This window comes from Lepisma saccharinum, chromosome 27 (genome assembly GCF_977018435.1).
Source record: "Lepisma saccharinum chromosome 27, izLepSacc3.1, whole genome shotgun sequence".
NCBI lineage: Eukaryota > Metazoa > Arthropoda > Insecta > Zygentoma > Lepismatidae > Lepisma > Lepisma saccharinum.
This window is the reverse complement of record NC_139255.1, coordinates 51,784,111-51,806,862: the sequence shown is the minus strand read 5'-3', so window position 1 is coordinate 51,806,862 and position 22,752 is coordinate 51,784,111. Positions and strand designations below refer to the sequence as shown.

General features: G+C 39.3%; 1 protein-coding gene across 1 annotated transcript in view; it reads right to left on the bottom strand.

Moving 5' to 3' along the window:
• Positions 1-22,752, bottom strand: part of LOC145980249 (dipeptidase 1-like) — a 256,811-nt gene that overhangs the window by 11,598 nt on the left and 222,461 nt on the right. The window contains exons 10-11 of the mRNA XM_083113259.1: positions 9,886-9,961; positions 8,277-8,415 (exon numbers count right to left, since the gene is read on the bottom strand). Of these exons, the coding sequence (XP_082969385.1) occupies positions 8,277-8,415; positions 9,886-9,961 (215 nt within the window). The remainder of the gene's footprint in view (positions 1-8,276; positions 8,416-9,885; positions 9,962-22,752) is intronic.

The following is a 22,752-nucleotide window of genomic DNA, read 5'->3' as shown; positions in this document are numbered from 1 at the left end:
ATTTTTTCTTTAACCTCGGCTATGGCATTGTGCAGAGGATCCAGATTAGGTATTTGGAGTGACTGAATCTGTTCCTTTAGAGTGGAAATCACTAGCTCAAAATCTTCTTGTGATTTTATGCTTTTGACAATTGTTTGGAGCTGTGTCTGGACATTATTTATCTGCTCTTCCAATTGTTGTTTCAATTGCTCGGAGTTGGTGGTCTGGGTCTTAAATTTGGCTTGAAGAGCTGCTACAGCTTCTTCTAAACTTTGAAAATTATCCAATGTTGCAAAGTCAGTATATTTCTGAAGCAGCAATTTGAGTTCAGAATCAATTTTAAGAAGAGGGTCCATGCATTGTGATTGTAAATTTGTAATTTCTAATTGAAGACTGGCATTGAGTGTGGTTTGTAAAGCTTGTAAATCACTTCTTAATTTCTTGACTCTGACATCAAGCATCAGAATCTCATCACTGTGATCTTCATGTCTTGTATGGCCAAATATATCATTAGGCATTTTTGTTTTAGTGGTTATTTATTATAGAGTATCTGATTCTTAATTCTATAAAAAAAGGTATAAGCTTGTCATATGACCCAGGGACCTCAATATATAAGCAGTCACCAGCAGAAACAGTATAAACAGTGCCAGAAATCATGTTTGAGTGCTTAATTCTATAAATATTTCTCCCTACTGAAATCTTGACATCACCCTCAGGGGTTGTAATAAATTGCAATTGCCCACCTACAGGTAATTGGTAATGATTTAAATTATTGTTAAATATGTACAATATTTTACCTGTTTCATCATCAACATCTGTAAGTATGCTGTTCAGATGAATAATTAACAAGCCACTCAGTTTAGACATCATATCAGAAGAGGGTTGTGGTGTTGGCAGGTCCATAATAGCCTGTTTTTTGAACCCAAATAAGTTCATAGGCATGTTTATTTATTTCAAATCATGCTCTGTAATTGGGGCATTGTTTCCCACTTTTCAAATCACAATGCCCCCATGGTAGAGTATGTATGCCACATGACAAAATGCATCTCTTATCATCATGTGGGTCCAGGGCCACTTTTCTTACAATATTTGAAGTCAACAAGTGATCCACACTCTGAATTCTGGATTCTGATGTTTTGATTGAATTCTGGGATTTGAGGCAATTTTCATAATCTTCAAATTGGAGATCTTTTTCAACAGTTACTCTGCCAATGCCCTTGGCTTTTTTGGCAACAGCACCACTACATGTTTTAAAACTGTACATCTTGGCACTTAACCCAGCAAATTTCACAATAACATCACCAAGTGTCTCATCTTTTAACTTGCCAGGCACCTTTTTGTTGTGGGGTTGAATTCTTGTATGTTCACTGGTATCAAAGTATTGAAACAATTCAGGCTGTGACATATCTTGATAAACATCTTCTGTTTGAATATCAAGAATAAAACTATCCGTGTCCATGTACAATAATTTTACACGATCACCATAAAAAGGTTTCAGCACATCATAATACAATATTAACATATGTAATTTGGCCAATTCCAATATTACAGCCCCTACATAAATAGGTTTATCAAACTTGATTTTTGTTTTTTTCATGTTGAAAAGTGCCATGTGCTCATCATAAATTCTTCTGTAATTGAAGTTGGGCTTTGCAACCAATTTTTTGCTCAGACTAGGGTCAGTAATTATTTTAACATCGGTATGTTTCCTGACATTTTCAATAGTTTTGCCATACACTGAATTCACCATCAATTTAAACAAGCCCTTATCAAATTGGCTCTTTGCAGATGTTCGAAGCTCTGTGTTTGTATCAATGTATGGTTTCAACCATTCTGAGTGCCTGAACCTCAAAACTTTTCCAATTTTGGTCACTTGAACACCATGTTTCATCAGGAACTGGAGGTTTTTGTAATATAAGACACAACCCTGTTTCGGCTCCAGAGTCATCATGAGCTTCTTCTGTTTAGAGCCAGGTGAGCACTGAACCTCGGGAATTGGGGGCAGATCAGAAAATTTATTGTGTAAATTATCTGGAATTGTCAGATCAACCTCTAAGAAGAGGCCATAGTCACTGTCATCAAAATCCTTAAGATCTTCAATATTGACATCTTCGACCCACTCAAGCCCTGCATATGGCAGTTTTTTCATCATAGCATGACCATAGAGGCTGTTTGCATCTAAATACGTTATATAATTTGATGGCCGTGCTGGATCATAATCAGGCATATATTTGTTATTTGCTCTGGCATATCTCTGGGAACATTGCACCATCCCTCCTCTTATACCTTTCTCCATAAACAGATACATATCTTGATCGTGGATCAGATCCAATTGCATTTTAGTGTTCAAAAACGTTGCGGCCCATGCTAGACCTGGGGCACTGTAAAAATATACTGGGTCCAGTTTATAATTTTGCAGGGAAGATTTTCTGAATGCCTGAAGTATATCAGCTAAGAGAGTAACATCAAGTTTTAAATATGCCATGTGATAATCACCAAATGTCTGGCAATTTAAATTGTTCCACATCAACTTGGCATGGTGATAATCTTCATCAGTGATTCCAGATCCTCTGATTCTGCTGTAAAACTCTTCTTGTGGTGGCAGGGAACACTCATCAAATTTAGAAAAATCTGTAACATAGTCATATGGATATACACCCTTCCGCCTAATTAATTTCAGGTCCTGATTTGGAAACATAGCACGTGTGATTTTGAATTGATCATCAGATAATTGAGTGGCCAGTGTAGCCAGGCTAGCCGATAAAATTCTGTAAGAATCAAGAAATCTTATGTGAATAGGAACACCATCAACTTTAATTATCTTGCTAATAGATATATATTTCTCATCATTTTCAGCTAAAATATTTAAATTCTGTTTCTCAAACCCCTCGTATCTGATCATATGATGGAAATCATAATTGGATGCTCCGTGGCAAAATATGGGGATAAATTTTGGTCTCTTGATTTGAATATTACAGCTATTACACAGGGCCATTAAGAATTTACCATCTGTATGTGAATGGTGATGTACCTTGATATTTGTATCTGAAAATTCAGAATCACATACCGGGCATTTTTCTGCATTGTTGAAATCTTCAATCTGTTCCTCTGTTAAAGGCAACATAGGTTTTGATTTTAATAAGATGTTAGATGCTATGTCACGGCACTCATTTTCTATTCTATGTGCAAATATTTTGATGGCATTTGGTCCCATGTATAAGTGTGGCTCACTAGCTACGCCATCCCGTATAACTGTATAACAAAAGCTGGAAGGTTCATGTAGCTGGTATGGTGTACTTGAAGATTCCTCAGGATCTGGATTGCAGGATGCAAAAGGTTTGAGGTTTGATTCAAAATCACAGACAATATATACTGGGTGTTCCAAGAAGGCTTCAAACTTTTTGAATTTGCAATTTTCACTTGGATTAGGCATTACCATATGAACAGGTTTATGGTTCACACAGTATTTCAGATGCTCAATTAACTTGTTTTTAGCAATTTCTGCATTTTCTTCCCGAACCCCATTTACCATTTTTTGACCATCAAATATAGTCAAACATCTTCTGCACAACTTAAATATTCTATGAGTTTTGTCTAGTTGTTTTCTGACTAAAGCTTCAAGATTATGTATCAGAGTATAATGGTGTGTATCATCCCCTTCAAATAAGAGCAAATCAATGGGAATAGCAGATTCATCATCAAGTGTACTGATTCTGAGAGGTGCTATCGGGCAATTGCCAGTGGAACAAATAAATACATTAATAGATAATTGTTTGCCATTGATATGCCTGGCCCTATTTTCAAATTTATCAATATTCTGAACAGACATTGGATATTCTAAACCCTCCATTGCATCGTCAAAATCATGTTCATGTTGTTTGTAATAAGTTATTCGCTGAGGATCCTTTGAAACTGGATACAAAGCAGCTAATATACACCACAAAAAGCATTTCTGGTCATTATTTTTTATATTGACCACGGCTTGTTTGTTTTTGATATTGGCAGGTAATAGCAGATATGTAGAACCTTTTAATGGGCAGAATTCAGAAATATTAACATATAACTTGTGTGGAGAACCGCATAGGCTCCATCCTGACTCTTTTGCTGCAAATTCAGAGTGTTTCATATTCAATTGATCTATCAACCTGCATATTATTTTGTCCGAATTTGTATTTGAATAAACCGGTACAGTTTCTGTTATGTGGGGCTGTGTAAATTTTGTGCCATTTGGTTTCTTATATTGAGTATACAATTTGAGGGACAGCTTATAAGAGCCATTTTGTGCATTTAGAATTGCCTGCAGATCAGAATTTTTACTGTTCAAAAAATTCTTAATGTCACATCTTGGTTCTGATACAAACCGGTGATCTCTTAATTGGCCGTTAAAACTGCTACGGATAGGTTCATAGCGTGGCTGCTTTGCTGCTCTGGCATTAAGAGGTGCTTCGTGCTTTCTTTTCAGACCAGATGTAGATGGTTGTGTTGATGACTGTGCAGAGCAAGTATCTTTATGTTTATACGTGAAGTATTCCATGCTGTATTTTCTATTGCATTTGGGGCAAATTTTTGTGGGAGTTCTGTATTTGTCTGGGTTACAAATCTTTTGGTGCTTAGCCCAATTGGGGCTGGATATATTCTTATTGCATTGATTACAATGTTTTTGATTCGGCATTTTTGTTGTTGTTTATTATATACAATTTCTTGGGATTCAGATCAAAACTTTATGCTGGATAAAAATATAAGTTGGGTTCAACACTGTGCTGTGTGTGTGTGTGTACGTGTGTATGTGTGTATGTGTATGTGTATGTATGTATATGTGTATGTATGTATGTATATGTGTGTACGTGTGTATGTGTGTATACACTTAATATTTTTGGCTTTGGTATTTATATACAATTTCTTGGGATTCAATTCAAAACTTTATGCTGGATAAAAAAAGCAGAAATAGGCCACAAGTGGACCGGAAGTGGACCGGAAGTAGGCAAACCGGAAGTGGACCGGAAGTGGACCGGAAGTGGACCGGAAGTGGACCGGAAATGGACCGGAAGTAAATATGCGTGGGTGGGTGTGGGTGGGTGTAGGTGTGTGTTAATACGTTTGGCGTAGTTTCAGGTGTGGTCAAAAAAATATGAGGAGGGACATATTTTTGACAGGATTATGGACAACAATCTCACAGAAGTGCCTTCTGTAAGTGTAGACAAATCAATCTGAGAAAGGTCATACTTTCTCATGGAATCCATGAGGGCTTTTTTACAAAAATCTTGGATTAGGCGGGGTTCCACACTTGAGCAAAAAGCTCATATGGGCATGTTGAGCTAGTTTTAAGTGTAGGCAAATCTGCTTGAGGGGGGTTCATACTTTATCGCGCTGGTTATATGGCCTTTCCCACTACTTATAGCCTACGGCACATCACTGTATATAACACTGGCAGATGGGGTACAGCACATAGAACACATCTGTTAGATGAATGTGGCAGTATGCATATTGTAAGAAACAATTTTAGGATTTAAGTTACACAAAAGTGAATCACACCAGCGTGTTTCTCCTGCAATTCTAGCCTATTTTCATATATCACATGCCCACCCTCCAATTTAAAATACTAAAGTTGAATCCGAGATGGCGGACTTCAAGATGGCGGATTTCAAGATGTCCGCCATTTTGGTCATATACTTTACACCTCCCTGTATCATGTTTGGTTCTGTTTTATTACTGTTTCAGCGTCCGTAAATGTTTCATACGGTTGTTTCCGTACTTATGGACCACCCTGTATCCTTTCACGATGAATCTCATTCGTATTTGTAATCAACAAAGTCACGTTTCTGAGATGAAGTTTTCTCCGCAATCTGTTTCAGCCTGAGATATCCTAAGCATGTTACTTGTCCGTTGCACTGTCACACGAACCAATGCTTCGCACGCGAAATTCGATTTAAACCATCCTCAAAGGATTGTCCTGGTGACGTCACGCGAGGAAGATGCAGTTAAGTTGCTGCCCAAACTTCCTTTTGTCATGAGACCGGCCATCTGCCTTGCAAAGGCACTGTCCTGGGAAAGACAGTATGGGGGCAAAGGGTTGAGGGAGAAACATAGGAGAATTAACTCAAGGCAACAAATGTTAGATAGTAAGAGGAATAAGACAAGAGAGAGAGAGAGAGAGAGGGATATGAATAATGGAAGGTTGGAAATGCTAGATAAAAAGAGGTAGATTGTGTGTATGGGGGGGATGCGTGTTTGAGAGAGAAAGAGAGAGAGATGGAAGTTGTGAGTCCAGACGCCAGAGCCTCGGTAGTCTGTGAAATGCAGTCCAGGGTGGACTACGTCGAAAGGATGTTGACATTTGGTTGTCTTGAGAAAGAGTAACCCCTTACACCACTTAAGTAAAGAGAGGGGGGAGAAAGACAGAGGAGGCTTAAGAAAAAGATATATAGAGAGAGATTGTGTGTGTGAGAGAGGGTGTGTGTGTGTGTTCGTGATAGAGAGAGAGAGGGTGTATGTGTGTATGTGAAAGAGAGAGAGATTGTGTGAGTGTGTGTGTGTGTGTGTGTGAGAGAGAGAGAGAGAGGGAGGAAGTGTGTGTGTGTGTGCGTGAGAGAGAGAGAGATTGTGTGTGTGCAAGAGAGAGAGAGAGAGAGAGAGAGAGGGTGTGTGTGTGTGTGTGAGAGAGAGAGAGAGAGAGAGGGTGTGTGTGTGTGAGAGAGAGAGAGAGAGAGAGAGTGTGTGTGTGTGTGTGTGTGTGTGTGAGAGAGAGAGAGAGAGAGGGTGTGTGTGTGCGTGTGAGAGAGAGAGAGAGAGTGTGTGTGTGTGTGTGTGTGTGTGAGAGAGAGAGAGAGAGAGAGAGAGGGTGTGTGTGTGTGCGTGATAGAGAGAGAGAGGGTGTGTGTGTGTATGTGAAAGAGAGAGAGATTGTGTGAGTGTGTGTGTGTGTGTGTGAGAGAGAGAGAGAGAGAGAGAGGGAGGAAGTGTGTGTGTGTGTGCGTGAGAGAGAGATATTGTGTGTGCGAGAGAGAGAGAGAGAGAGAGAGAGAGAGAGAGAGAGGGTGTGTGTGTGTGTTCGTGATAGAGAGAGAGAGGGTGTATGTGTGTATGTGAAAGAGAGAGATTGTGTGAGTGTGTGTGTGTGTGTGAGAGAGAGAGAGAGAGGGAGGAAGTGTGTGTGCGTGAGAGAGAGAGATTGTGTGTGTGCAAGAGAGAGAGAGAGAGAGAGAGAGAAAGAGAGAGGGTGTGTGTATGTGTGTGTGAGAGAGAGATTGTGTGTGTGAAAGAGGGAGAGAGAAAGAGAGGGAGGAAGTGTGTGTGTGTGTGTGTGAGAGAGAGAGAGAGAGAGAGGGTGTGTGTGTGTGTGTGAAAGAGAGAGAGAGAGAGAGAGTGTGTGTGTGTGAGAGAGAGAGAGAGAGAGAGAGAGAGTGTGTGTGTGCGCGTGATAGAGAGAGAGGGTGTGTGTGTGTGCGTGATAGAGAGAGAGGGTGTGTGTGTGTATGTGAAAGAGAGAGAAAGATTGTGTGAGTGTGTGTGTGTGTGTGAGAGAGAGAGAGAGAGGGAGGAAGTGTGTGTGGATGTGCGTGAGAGAGAGATATTGTGTGTGTGCGAGAGAGAGAGAGAGAGAGAGAGAGAGAGGGGGGGGGTATGTGTGTGTGAGAGGGAGATTGTGTGTGTGAAAGAGGGAGAGAGAGAGAGAGGGAGGAAGTGTGTGTGTGTGAGAGAGAGAGAGAGGGAGGAAGTGTGTTTGGATGTGCGTGAGAGAGAGATATTGTGTGTGTGTGTGAGAGAGAGAGAGGGTGTGTGTGTGAGAGAGAGAGAGAGAGAGAGGGTGTGTGTGTGTGAGAGAGAGAGAGAGAGGGTGTGTGTGTGTATGTGAATGAGAGAGAGAGAGAGGAGGGTGAGAGAGAGAGAGAGGGGGTGAGAGAGAGAGGGGGTGAGAGAGAGAGGGGGGTGAGAGAGAGAGGGCGTGTGTGTGCGAGAGAGAGAGAGAGGGCGTGTGTGTGCGAGAGAGAGAGATAGAGCGAGAGAGAGATTGTGTGTGTGTGATAGAGAGAGAGAGAGGAAATGAGAGAGAGAAAGAGAGAGAAGGAAAAACAGTAAATTCCAGACCGAAAGTGGCAGAGAGAGAGACAGAGGACAGAGAATTGAATGCAGGAAGGGAGAGATAGAGAAATGGGAATTGAGACAAAGGCTGCAAAAGATTCGTCAGAGACAGAGAGACAAGAGACCAAGTCTGGTCCAGTGAACATCTTGACCACCAAGTTTAAGCACAATATGTGGAAAACCCTGAGGCAGAGACTTCTCTGCTCAATTGTTTCTACCTTCTCCACCCGCCGGAAGACTCTGAGGAAGTTCAGTCCCGCCAACTTTTGCAGTTGCCCCATTGTCCATCCCTTAGTCCGGGCCATTTCCGCCAGAAGGAACGGATAGCGGGACACATCCTCCAGGCCCGCTGGAGTTCTGGAAGAGAAGAGAAGATCATGTGAACTACGGAAATAAAAATCACACACTCTGCTCCCCCTAACAGCCCTGCAGAATAGTCTCTAACTTCAAGAGCAAGCACTAGCACAGAACATGAAAAGTTACGTTTCGCATTTTCTCTGTAAAACACACTCACATACACACACGCACCTCCACACACACACATATCAGATATTCGCTAAACTCCTTGGCTCTACAGTATGGTGACGTCTCGTATTAGCCGAGACCACCCTTTTTTTCTTTTTGAGTCTCTGTCCCGATGTTTTGTTGAAAGTAAAACAGATCGCCAAAATATATATTTTTTTTGTGGAAATGATGTATCGGCATGGAATTGTTGCAATAATAAATCTTGTTTATTATCACTATGAACTTGTCGAAACTTTTATGCCGGACCCTATGGCCGAGTGGTTAGCTCATCGCGTTGCAACGGTAGGGGTCCCAGGTTCGAATCCCGCTTGGGCTTGGATGTTTGTGTTTGTCCGAATAATAAGAACCAATGTGAATACAGTGAAACTTGACATGTGTGCAAGAGTGTGTGAATGACGGGGGATACTGCCGAATAGGGGTACTCCTTTATTAAAAAAAATGTGGTTTGCACATCGCACTGTGACGCCAAGGGTCCCGGGTTCGAATCCCGCACAGAATCATCTTCTACTTACTTGAAGTTGCAGAAGTGTTTCACGCTCTGTGATCAATTCGATTTTGTAAATCTAAATTGAGTTGGTTCAAGCAGAAATTTTTGAAATTTTCAGCATCTACTCGGGCTTGGTCGTTTGTGAATGCCCATTCATCAATTTCATCATTTCATCACTCATCCCAATCTTCGCAAATTAGCCAAGAGGCACAAAACGCGAAGTAAAATAAACAAAATCAATCAATCCATCGAAATTTTTACAAAATGTTATTTGAAAAGAAGAATGTCCTGAAGAAGATCCATTCATCTGCAAAATATCAATGCATGACTTCAAATTCCAAAGAACTGATTGGTTGGAAAGCAGTGCATATCATAACATTATGTCATTTATTTACACAGTATTTATTCATTCATCCTATTCATGACGAAAACGTTTTTATATATTAAAATGTGTATTTTTTTTCTTCACGAAAATATGAAAAATGTCCCGTTTTGTTGTTTTCAAAATCTGGTCACCTTACTTAACCCTCTATGGGCCAGGCCCTGTCAGAGAGTCTTTTTGATTGGGTGAAGCTTGTCTTTTGGCTTTCGATCCGAAGCCCGCTACTTAGTTCCAAGTAGCTTCCCAGTTGTCCTCACGATGCTGGGTTAACATCGAAATGTTTGGGTCTCCTACCGAGAATCAAACTCGGGACATCTCGCACCGCAGGGAGACAGCTAACTATTAAGCTAGGCGGAAGCTCTCTCTCTCCCTCTCTCTCTCACACACACACACTCACACAAACAAACAATCAATAATAGCGTTAATTACTCACCTGTTAATTCCGTCGTATCCTGCCCCGATGCCCACGTGGTCTTCGCCTGCGACGTCACGAATATGTGTAAGATGGCCTGCAAAACGAAAAATCAACATTAACTAAAGTCCTCTCTTTATCTGCTTGTAGTTTTTAATGACTTCTTCCCTGACACGGTACGGGGTTACAAAATCTATTCTCGCCATAAAAACTCTGCTCTGGTTTTATGGGACATTAACTGAAGCAAAGTGTTAAACGTATAGTGCCATCCGTCAGTAAAAGTGTTTGATAAATATCCAACACATCATTTTTATGTACACCATTTTCACTTCATACCAGGCCATTACTGTTCAAACAACGAGCATAAATTATATTTACTAGCTTCTATGTAGACCTGTACAATCACCAAGAAAACGAGAAGAGTGTTGAATTTAAATCTACCACACATTCGTTAAAAAAAATCATGTCCAATTTTAATAAACTTACTGCCACTTTAAACTTCTCTCATATTATGGATATATTTAAAACAATTTTTGATCGAGCAATTCTAAACGGTGCAGTTGTATTCTGATATTCAATGATCATTATATTTATGATCCATATTTTTTTACTGCGAGAATAAGGCAATATTGTTTCTGTTTCAGGATTTTTCTTGATATTTTGACGATTCGTATAGATTTGTAATCCTCTAGTACAGCAAGACAACAACAATAGTACATTATGATTGCGCATTTCTTACGACTGGAATGTAAATGGGGTGGTTACTGACTGGAGATTGATACACATACTAACTAACTACCCAACTCTCTAGCCTTCTAAAACCAGAAGGTTTATGGCTGCAGCAACACAAGCCTTCCATCTGTCCCTATCCTGGGCAAGATGAATCCAATCTTTTCCATCCCTACCGATTTCCTTTAGGTACACCTCAACGTTATCCCTCCATCCTCATCTTGGTCTTCCTACAGGTGTCTTACCATCAGGTTTCTCTACAAGAATCCTGTAAACTCTTCTTTCCTCTCCTATTCGAGTCACATGGCCTGCCCACCTAAGTCTTCTTCTTCACTTAATTATTCTAATAATATCTGGACAGGAATACAAATTATGTAGTTCTGAATTATGATACTACATACACATTCGGCTTATTCAAAAATGACTGTTATTGCCCGGAAATGAAACCATTGTTACTCTACAGCTTGGTGAGTATTGTTGTTCGTTTAATAATTAAGATATAACACTATTTCATGTGCTGATCAAGACAATGCTTACGTATGCATGCGTAGTGGGGCAACGCAGTGCTCTTTCCTTCCAGCGAAGTTTATAAAGTGTATACGATCCACAACATAAAACAGACCTATTATTTCGGCTTCCACAAGACTGTTCAATATTTACCTCAGAATCTTACGCAATTTACCAAGCTTTAATATATGTCCAAAAATTAAATTTGCAAATGTTCTTAATACTTACTGACTCGCAAAGTGTATTACAGGCTCTGAAATCTTCTTACAAGAGTCTTTACAAATTATCCCCTTATATTATAAATTGTACACAATTAGTTCAAACAATACAAAAATCTGGAAAAACCATTGAGTTTTCTTGGGTTAAAGCTCATAGTAATATTACAGGAAATTCTCATGTAGATGAATGTGCAAAGAAAGCAGTGTCTTTTCCAAATATTACAAACTTATCATTATACTATACGGATCTTCTCCCTAGAGTAAAGAAGAAAATTCTGAATGAATGGTTTGATTGGTGTCGAAATGAACTTAACAACAGTTGGAGAATCATGCAGACCATTTGCTGAATTCAAAACACACAAACCATGGTTTCATCATGTAAGTGCTACAAGAAATGTAATTGTATTAATTAATAGACAGAGAACGGGCCATTTGTGTATTGGGCAACCAACATTTATCCAAAATTGGAATAGCGAACAATAAGAAATGTGAATGTGGCTGGGAAAGTGCAGATGCATAACATATAATACTGGAATGCTCAAAATATAATAGAGAGAAATATCTTGTATAAAACTTTAAATAATGTAAACGTTCAGTTTCCGACAAATTTGTTAAGTTTAGTTGTTAATCCAGATGTGCGGATTAGTTATAGTTTGTTATCATTTTTAAGGAAGCGTAACATACAATTGTAAAAGGCAAAGTGTTCATTTTAAAAAAAAACTAATATATGTAAAATATGATTTTAATGTAAAACAATTGAGTACATTTTATATGTGTATAGTTATGGACAATAAACGGCATAAAAACTGTTAGGTTCCAGATAAAGGACTGAATGAATGAATTAATACAAAGTGTATAAAGGAAGGCAGATACGTTTCAAACATTCAAATCAGGGAAATGTTAGATCAGGAAACGCTATATGATTTTATGATAAAAAAAGATCAAATTCTGGAATGAACATCATCATCCTAATTCTGCTACATATAATATAGGACAACGGGATCTGTTAAGAAGAATTCACAAAATGCCACGACTTAATTAAGTAATATCGCAGGTTAGGTATTATAACAACAAAATGGATGTGCGTATAGCGTCAGCCAATCATTAAAAGGAATCAGAAATAGTAATAAACTAAGAGATCAAATTAAGCAACAAAAATCGAGCATTGTAATGGTGACTATCTCCCTCTCTCTCTCTAAAGAAAAGAAAATAAGTAAATCAAGTCTAGTAGCAGTAGCCGGACATTTGCGATGAACAGAGAAGTGAAAGGATGTGTGAACAATTGCGATACATTTTAAATCTTCTATCAAATTGAAGGGTGATTTACCTCGTGCAATACCTCTTACAAGAAAATTATGTGAAATATTGATATTTTCAAATTGAACACTGATTCCTCTAACACTTTCTCTAGGCTTGAGACTGGCAGGGTAGCTTGTAGGGATGTGCCGAAGCCGATTACAGATGTATGAAAATCGGCCGAAATTGATACATCGGCATCGGTATCGGAATCGGCAAAAATCCGATATTTAAACCGGTACAGATTATACTAGAGTTTTACCCTCTAAGTTTTATATTCTAGTTTTGTAAGATTTATTGAAAATTTGGTTATGATTCGTCATTATTGTAGAGTTTTTGTAATAAAATTATTGCAAACTCATTCAGAGGATCAACCTAACTATAAATCGGAAATAAAGCAGTACATTGCTGAACCAGGATCTGCTGTTGTATTGAAAATTCAAAAATGAGTATTCAAACCTGAAGCAAGTCCTGAGAAAATACTTGAGCATACCTGCTGCATCAGTATTCAGTGACTGGGTGTTCAGTGTTGGTGAACAGATTTGAGATAAGAGAAGAAGTAGGTTACTTCCTGAAGTGCTTCCAAATCTCGTATTTCTGAAGTTGAATCTGGCAGAACAGGAATTCATTTTGCATTTCAAAGAACTGCTTGTGTACTAATGTTTAATCTCTTGAGAATCCATGTTCTTCTTAAAGGTTCACATAACATTTTGTAGATGCAAATATACATTCGCAGCTTGAGAATATATATGTGTATACATATGATATGCAATCGAAATGTACAGAGCAAATTTATTTTTGTCATGCTGAAAATAATCTTATGTATCGGTTCCAAAAATTATCAGTGAGTACATCGGCATCGGTAAATTTTCAGCTTCGTCACATCCCTAGTAGCTTGTAAACGTACTTGCATTACAACCACTTGTAGGTTAGGTGTACCTGTGGGTTAGTCATCCTGATCTTCGCAATTGTGCTACCATTAATTTGTAAAATGGCCTTCACCGTCAAAACCATCGCAATTGTCCGTGATTTTGGCTTCATCGTAATTGTCCTACATTCCTAGTAGCTATCTAGTCAAGTTTAACATGTAAGTAAATCCTAGTCCATATATACAATGTCATTTTCTCACTTTGCACGACAGTTGTGCAAAATGAATAACTGCCAAAAAATGAAGAAAAGAAGATGACATGATAAAGGGTCAAATTAACAAATAAGAAGGCATTGTACAAATCTTGCCGAAACTTCTATATGTAAAGGAAACCGCCTGGATTTCAAGATGAGATGAGATTAATTAGGGTTCATACAAGGATACAACACATTTCCTATCATATGAACAGCCTCTTTGCCGCCATTCCTCGCCTCTTGACCCAAAACATGGAAAACATTTCTTGTTGTTGTTCTTTTTGCTCGGACTGGTAACGAACAGAAACCTTCCAATGTTTGCTGATTGCACCATGAATAGACTTCCAGTGCAAAAGGAAAGAGAGACAAGGAGAACAAGAAGGAGAAAGCTATATTAATGCAGATTTCTTCAAGAAGTCCTTACATTCGAATTTTCGTTTTAGAAAAAGAAAAAAGACAGGGAATTTGCCTTTAAAATCAATCCCCAGAAAGTGTGGACTAAGTTTTTCTGAATGTTTGAAGGAGACTGTTGAAGGGGGTATTTCTCTTTGTATTCAAGAGGGAGCAAAGATTTTCCATAGGAATAAATTAGGTAGATCACGGATTCCTTATATTTCTTCCATATTTGAAGCAAAATATCGATATAGATGGATACGACATTACGTTTTTTAAAAATTAATACGACACAATATAACTGGAACACATAGGACAATCCAAGTAGTACTTGCGCACCTCTTCTTTTGTAATAGTCAGGAATAGTAGTAAATTAATATATGTATACGTATGTATAGATTTAATACCTAGCAAAATTTATAAATGTGGTGGCGAAATACATGTCCAAAGTGTAATTCAGTCTCGATCCGCCTCTGAATAATATAGATGTCGTATTTTAACTTCACCTAGGGAAAGAAACAATGTTAAAGTGACAATTCTCTTACACTAGCATGCATTGTTACTGGGAATTAATCCATTACATAATGTTGCTGGAAGAAGATTTCGCTCGAGCTCCAAATAGTTCGCACGGACGACGCTAAATAGAGCACAGAATTGGGAGCTTCTTCGCTCGAACAAATAACGCTCGAATAGGCAAAACGAGCGGTATACACTTGAAGCCTAGTAGTACAAGTTTAACCGTAATTTCTCTGTGCTAGTGGGCCCTCAAATATTGATCATCAAGTGAAAGACGCGAAACTTAAGTGAAGATAGTCATTTTCTCCATGTTAAAGTGGAGTTTAGTACATTTTACCAATACGGAGTGGTACATGAAAATGAGATAAATGATTGTGGGCTGAAACTACCAAGACACGTATAACAGTTGGGCTGAAAAGTTCGTAGGCTAACATAGTAAAAAATATTTTTTTGACAAAATTCGATTTTATTATTCAATATAGTTGCCTTCGAGGGCGATACAACGATTATAGCGGTCATACAATTTTTCGATGCCATTTTTATAGTACGATTTCTCTTTAGCCTCAAAATAGGCCTCAGTTTCGGCGATTACCTCTTCATCAGTGCTAAATTTATTTCCAGCGAGCATTCTTTTAAGGTCTGCAAACAGGAAAAAGTCACTGGGGGCCAGATCTGCAGAATATGGTGGATGGGGAAGCAATTTTATTACGGTTGAATATCGCTAAACATTGCTCCGAATCATCAAAACGTTGTTGCTTTGACCGATTGTGAGCACGCGCGGCACCCATTTTGCACACAGCTTTCGCATGTTCAAATATTCATGCACAATATGTCCAACACGTCCCTTTGATATTTTTAAAGTCTCAGCTATCTCGATCAACTTCACTTTACGATCATTTAAAATTATTTTGTGGACTTTTTTGATGTTTTCGTCGGTAACAGCCTCTTTGGGGCGTCCACTGCGTGCATCGTCTTCGATGCTCATTTCGCCTCGTTTAAATTTAGCAAACCACTTCTCAACGGTTGATTTTCCTGGTGCAGAGTCCGAATAGTTTATCAAGCCAAGCCTTGGCTTCAACAGTATTTTCTTTTCGCCAAAAAGCAATGCTTTATTAACACACGAAATTCTTTTTTATCCATTTTTTCACAATAACAAAAGCTGCTTCACTCACAATGCTATATCTCACGAACTAATTATCCGGCAGCTGTGAAATTTATACACGTATCTTTTGAAGGTTAGTACTAAGTAAAAATCACATGGATTTAATTCTAGTAACGCCATCTATGAGTCAGCCTACGCACTTTTCAGCCCAACTGTTATGTGTGTACGATTATTGTCACATTAAAATATTCCATTATATACGGAGATTTGAACGTGTACGATCGAACGAAAGCAGGACTCTAGTTTCTATAACTTTAACCATTCAAACGCTACATTTCCAGTGTTCTCAGATGAACATTTTTTTATGGCCGTGGTGGAGATCGAAACTATGACACACCTGCGATTTTTACTACAAATTCATTGAGCTAAGCAAATTTTCTACGGCGCTTTCCGGATTTTTCTAATACTTTCTAATCTATCAGCCTCCTTCCCAATGGTATACTGTAATAAAAACATCTGGTGGAGTTGTAGTGAAAAGGTTTAAAAGATAGAGTAAAAAAGAATAGAAACGGAGAACTGAAAATTGAGGAGGATGAAAGCATTTGGAAAAAATACAATGTACAATGTATTTAGTCAGAGATAAAATGAAACTAGAACTGTGAAATCTAGAGGAGAGAGTTTTGAGTTTTGTTTGAGATTGTCCACTTTTATGCACAGATGTGCTAATCCAGACTGTACCTACAGTTTAAAGTGGGATGTGCATTCACCGGCTATCGAACCCGAGGCCATCTTGATTACAAGACTATGTCGATACCACTACGCCATAGGGGAGACCTAGAATTGAAGAGAGTAGTTGAAATAGAAGAATACAAGAATGGAGAAACAGGAAAAACGATGTGAAATGAGGAGGAAGAGAACACACAGCAAAAATAACATAAAAACTGTGAAGGAGAAAAACGATAGGAGTGGAACTGTAAAATTATATGAAAGAGAGTGCTTATAAAATATGATCCTATAGTCTGTTTATTTCCGAAGAAATATCTCCAGCAGACTGCAAAAGTCCAGCTTGCGAGCCTACCAACAGTGTGAAGCGTGAGTAAGAGGGTTCGCGATAGGTGCTGGGTTGAGATGACGTCAGCGGCTCGCTTGTTCATTGGATACTATGCGAGTTCTGACTCGCTCCCAAGTTACAAATGCACAAGAGCCAGAGATATATATTTTTTTAAAAAAAAACTTCCAAAATACAATCTACAATTGTAGGAGCGAGAGAACACGTGGAGAAGGAAATAAGACACAAGGAGTGAAATTCAATGGAAGGAGACGGTGATGAGCGTTGCAAAATGATGTTCCATGTAGAATACAGTGTACAATGTCTTAATGCATATGGTTTTATTAACCGCAAACATTTTACACAATCCGCGCATTCACCATTCAATCACATTACCGACATATTTCCACTCAACAAAACAGAATATGTTCTCACAACGCACTCGTTGTCTTCTTCTTGAGAGTGTAATATCCTATCAGACGGTAGAGAAACTGTGAACTATAGAGCGTCTCAACCTTAAAAGTCAGTATGGGTTAAATGGAGCGCGGCGTTGCCAGATCAACAAGCGGAGGCGCATCGAGTCGCTGTTAATCGCTAATGATTGCGACAAATTTACTTGCTTAATACCGTATAAGAAATCTTATACGGTATTTGATGCATTTTGGAAAAAAAACCGATAGTTACCTCAAGATTTGCATGTAAAAGTTTATATTTTGACGCAACAATTTACTATTTTACATTTGCATTATATGTGTAATACACGAAACTATAGTTACTTCTTTCGTTGAATGTTGTATCCTTTACATAAACAGAATTAAATAAATGCAAGAAAAATATAAGATGTGTTCGGTAACGAACTGTCATCATTTACCCTCCTCAATATTAAATTCGAAGTGAATGGAATGTTCTCGAAAAGCAAGGAATGAACTATGCGACGCACTCCACTTTGCACTATGCCATCGTATTTTCTCCTTCTGGCATTATTCTGTTTTCCCATTATTTTAGACTGCTTTCTTGCCGGCGTTTTGAGAGAACCTTCGGTTTCTTCCTTTCGTATTCTGAATACAAGACGTTCAGAACCCTCGGTAACATCAGCCGCTGTCTTAACCGCCTTGCTGATATTCATTGACTTTAAAAAGTGATTTAACACACACGTAACTATTATGCGTTCTTTACCTCGAAGTTTACCAATACTGCGTCTTTTTCCAGCTTCTCTATCCATTATAAAACGAAATATGTAATTTACATGCAATCCGCAATTATCACACATAGCACACTGCACATCCTACGAACCGGGACACCTGCCTGCAACTGAATTGTAACGTCGGTGGCGCGCATAAATTTCATACGCGAGACAGCTCGCGTAAACAATCTACAATTTTACAAAAAATAACGGTGCTGTGGAGTAACAATGCATTCTAAAAATAACTTCAAACAATGGTCAACACTTTTCTTGCTTGGTTTGCACGTGTATCGCGACAAACCGAAAAGTTTCTCGCTAACCAATTTTTTCGTGTTACGGTCTGATGATTTATACAAAATATCCAATGTATATATATACAACTCTCTTCGTAAGCAAATTAATTCATTCAGGCGTAGAATATCATATCTACAAACACCATAGATCGCATAGAAAAAAAACTGGCAAAGTTGTTCAAGCGATTTGATATTTATGGCTTTTGAAGTATTTACTAGAAAAAATTAAGCGTTTTGCAAAATTGCATAATTATGTAAATTTCAGATCACATGAATTTATTACAGGTTATATAATGCTGTCAGTAAATAGAGCATAAAACACTGTACAGAATAATGATTTCACCTTTTGAAATTTATGACTTTTTGTAAATTTTGTCACATCTGGCAACGCAGCGGTAGTAGAGAAGGAGAGAGCTATTGACAAAACTCATGTATTAGAGAGAGAGGGAAGTACTCCATTTACTTCCATACTTCTATAGACGAGAGAATAAAAGAAAAACCAGATTAAAGTACAGCTGTAAATATGAAGAAAATGGAAACCTCGAAAGGCAATAGAAAGGTTGAATACAAGACAAATATAAGGAGAGGAAGAATCTGTTATGTGGAAGAAATATGTCTAAGCTCAGGTTCGTTCCAAATTATTTTGTGAATGCCCCGTTACCATGCCACGAGGCAATAACTTGAGCCATATTTTGCGAAATTTCAGTTCCTGCGGGGGCATAATCGATAACAAGGCCATCTATCAAATTCCATAGTGAAGTCAGCCACGAAACTCTTTTCCCCAATAGACTGCTTCGTGACTTACGGTCCGGTGGTCACATTCCCTTGCGTTTTTGCGGGACCACTTCTGCGTAGGGGGGAGAAACCGCAAATCGCCTTCTGTCTGAATGCGCCGCGTTTCCGAAACAGAAAAAGAAATCTTCACCGGAGGCTGCGAAGGGGAAATACTCCAGGCGACCAGAATCGACCAGGGTGTTCTCGAAAGCGAATGCAGAAATTTCAACTGCGCTCACAGAACCTCCAGGACTTGCTTCCCCATCGACATTCGGGATTATCAGGGGGTAGCTTCATTTGTTTTTCCTTTACGCGTCGACCCTCCTACAGCTTCCCCTTCTCCTCAGCCCCCAGGGTTGTTGATGAGGGACCTCGCTGGCTCGTATCCTGCAGAATGTGCGAATAGTTCGCTCGGTGTTGCAAGACTTTAAAGCCTATTCATCGGTATTCCAATCACGAATTGGTCTCCTGCGTCGTATTGTGGTGGGGACATCCGCGGGCGCCACGTTAGTTGATGAAAGTTTTGGGGGGCGCACACACAAACACACACATCCAAACTGGACGGCCGACTAATTTGCATGTGGCCATAACTCCCTTTCCCGGATATCCGTGTGCTCAGAAATTGGCTTCCATATGTGAGCCGAGGCTCAAGTTGTCCAAAGCTCAAATAACCATTTCCGTCTTAGAAATGATCAGGACGTATGATTCATTTGAATACTATGTTTTTCTCTCAATCTATCTCATTTTCGTTGACTGGGAGCCTGAAACATTTTCTCGGCAGGCGAAAATTCAAGTAAAAATATTTTACCCTACCAACATGTTTCGTTTCACTTCAGTACATGAGGATAAGTTAATCCTAGAGCGATTTCTTTCTGGCTTAATTAACCAAAAGCCTTTTCTAAGTCGTTGAGTTAGAAACTAATGGCATTCTTGTAACTTTTCTTCTCACTATTCAAATAACTTTTTTACACAACGTTTGTTTAATTCTTAATTGAATATCGCATTTTGGCCTGTTATTTTCTGTAACGTATCCCATAATCTCACACGAGCCTTTCTGAAGCCATTGTGTGGCATTGGCCTGAATTTGTAATGAAACATTTTCCGTCATCTGTAAAAGACCTTGTCCCACACAAACCTTTCTCTTAAATTGGCCTGAATTCTTCATGACACATTTTCCGTCATCTGTAACAGGTCCTGTCTCACACGAGCTTTTCTGAAGCCATTGTGGGGCATTGGCCTGAATTTTTCATTACACATTTTCCGTCATCTGTAAGAAACTCTGTTTCACACGAGCCAGAATAGGACAAAGGTCTGAATTTTCATGAAATGTTTTCCGTCATCTATAATGTACCCTACCTCACACAAGTCTTTCTGAAGCCAAGGCGGGACAGGAACCTGGGTTTTTCATGCAGTATTTTCCACCATCTGGAACATATTGTCTCACATATGTCTTTCTTAATCTAAGATGAGAGAATGCCGTAAATTATTCAAACAACCTTTTCCGCCATCTGTAACAGATACTGTCTCACACGAGCCAGAATTACTGAATTTTTCCAGTAATTTTTTCCGTCATCTGTAAAAGACCCCGTCTCACACAAACCTTTCTCTTAAGCCATGGCGAGACGATGCCGTCAATTTTTCATGCAACATTTTTCGTCATCTGTAACAGACTCTGTCTCACACAAGCCTTCCTGAAAGCAGGGTGGGACATGAGTCTGAATTTTTCATGAAACATTTTCCGTTGTCTGTAACAGGTCCTGCCTCACACGAGCTTTTCTGAAGCCATTGTGTGGCATTGGCCTGAATTTTTCATGGCACATTTTCCGTCATCTGTAACAGACACTGTCTCACACAAGCCTTCCTGAAACCAGAGTGGGACATGAGTCTGAATTTTTCATGCAACATTTTCCGTCATCTTAAGGCAGAGTGGGACAGTGGCGTGAATATTTCATACATTTTTTACGATAAAACATTGGAACCTTCCGTAGACGCACCCCACCCTTCCGAAACACATATGAAAGTTTCGGTCAAGAAAGGTACTCTTGTAGAATATCGACCTCAAATTAGTCTCTGTGCTGCTAAGGTGACATCGCAGAGAAGGAGCAAGCACCGAAATAGAAGCCTTGGCTAAAGTCAGCGTTGGGATCTGCAATTCACGCATCTCTAACGAGCGGAAGTTCCACAAAAGCGTCGCTATTAAGGCGATCCCTTCCCAGGCAGGTGCAGGACTTCAACGTCGGCGAAGAACGGAAGCTCCTCTCAGCGAATCTCAATGGAGGAGGCTGAGCAAACCTGCTGCAAAGACTTCCCTTGGTGCCAGCCCATTCTGTCTTCAGAGGCTCCTCTCCTCATTCTTCGCTCGCGAACACAAAGGACCAAGTAAATGGATGTTTAGCCGATGAAACCGAAAGCGGGGGGAGGAGAAATGAAGGATGCTTGTTCAAACACTCATCTCGCTTCCTCTCTCACGTTACCTCCTTGTTTTTGCCACCTTTCTTGTGCACGCCCACCGAAATTCCCGAGCGGAGAGCACTATACGAGCTCTTTCTGTCTACAAGTTAAAGTTTGCACGTGTCTTGTACCATATTGGGGTATTCTACAAGTACCATATTGACGTTGCGTTCCTTAACATTAACATTGTATAAATCTATGGTATTGCGGTTAGAATGACACAGAGCACCTCTGTGGCAGAGTAATTAGCGTAATTGTGAAGCCCTACGTGGAAATCCGGGATTAAGCATAATTGTGTCTGTCAATAATTCTCATGGTCGAGATTAACCTAGGAGTTAGACAAGTGACGTAAATAATCGTCTAGAAAATGTTTGAGTCCATGTTATGCTAATAAAATGGGCTAATTCAGACGCATGTCTACAATTTAAAGTAGAATCAGAACCGTTATACACACATGTATCGATCAGGAACTACTTAACTACTATGTATACAGGGTGTCACATAAGTAATAGCGCAAAATGACACAGGTGAAAGTACACGATAATAGAAGCAAGAAAGTCTCAGTAAACATGGGTCTGCAAACGAGCAGTTTTGGAAATAATTGCGAATGTGTGATTACAAGCCGCCACTGACGTCATTGTTTGTAAACGTCGTCCTAGTTGGTAAAATGATAATAATGTGTGCATTTTTTAAACACCTAGTGCTTTACTCTCTCTCTTCTTCTTCTTTGTTTGGCACACACCGCCCATGAGCGATTTCTTGCCAGGGGTCCTATTTGGTAGATGTACACTTCGCTCAAGAACTCCTATACTTATACATGAATAAAACTTTTCTTCGTCGTCGTATCGTCTATTAACGATTTCCACTTCTCTTCTTCTGATACCATGTCTCTAGGTTTGTTATGAGAAACTTTGTTTACATTCCAAGTCTCTGTTTGTTTATGTTACAATCTTGTGTTTCCTTGCAAAGCTGTACAATATCCACATGTCGTCAGACCGTGGTTCGTAGAGTAGAGTCGAAAGGGACATCGGAAATGAGATATCCACACGTTGTAACTGTTTATAAAGAGTATTGCGATGGTGTTGTCGAAGTGGGCATTGTAAAAACAAATGTGTGGTTGATTGTATAGGTTCTCCACACTGACAGGAAGTTGCAGGCACGGTATATGAACTGGTATGTATGACAACGTGACCTGTACGCATTCTCATGGTAAACACTAAAACTGCGCGGGGTAGTTTAATGTGCTGAAACCAAGG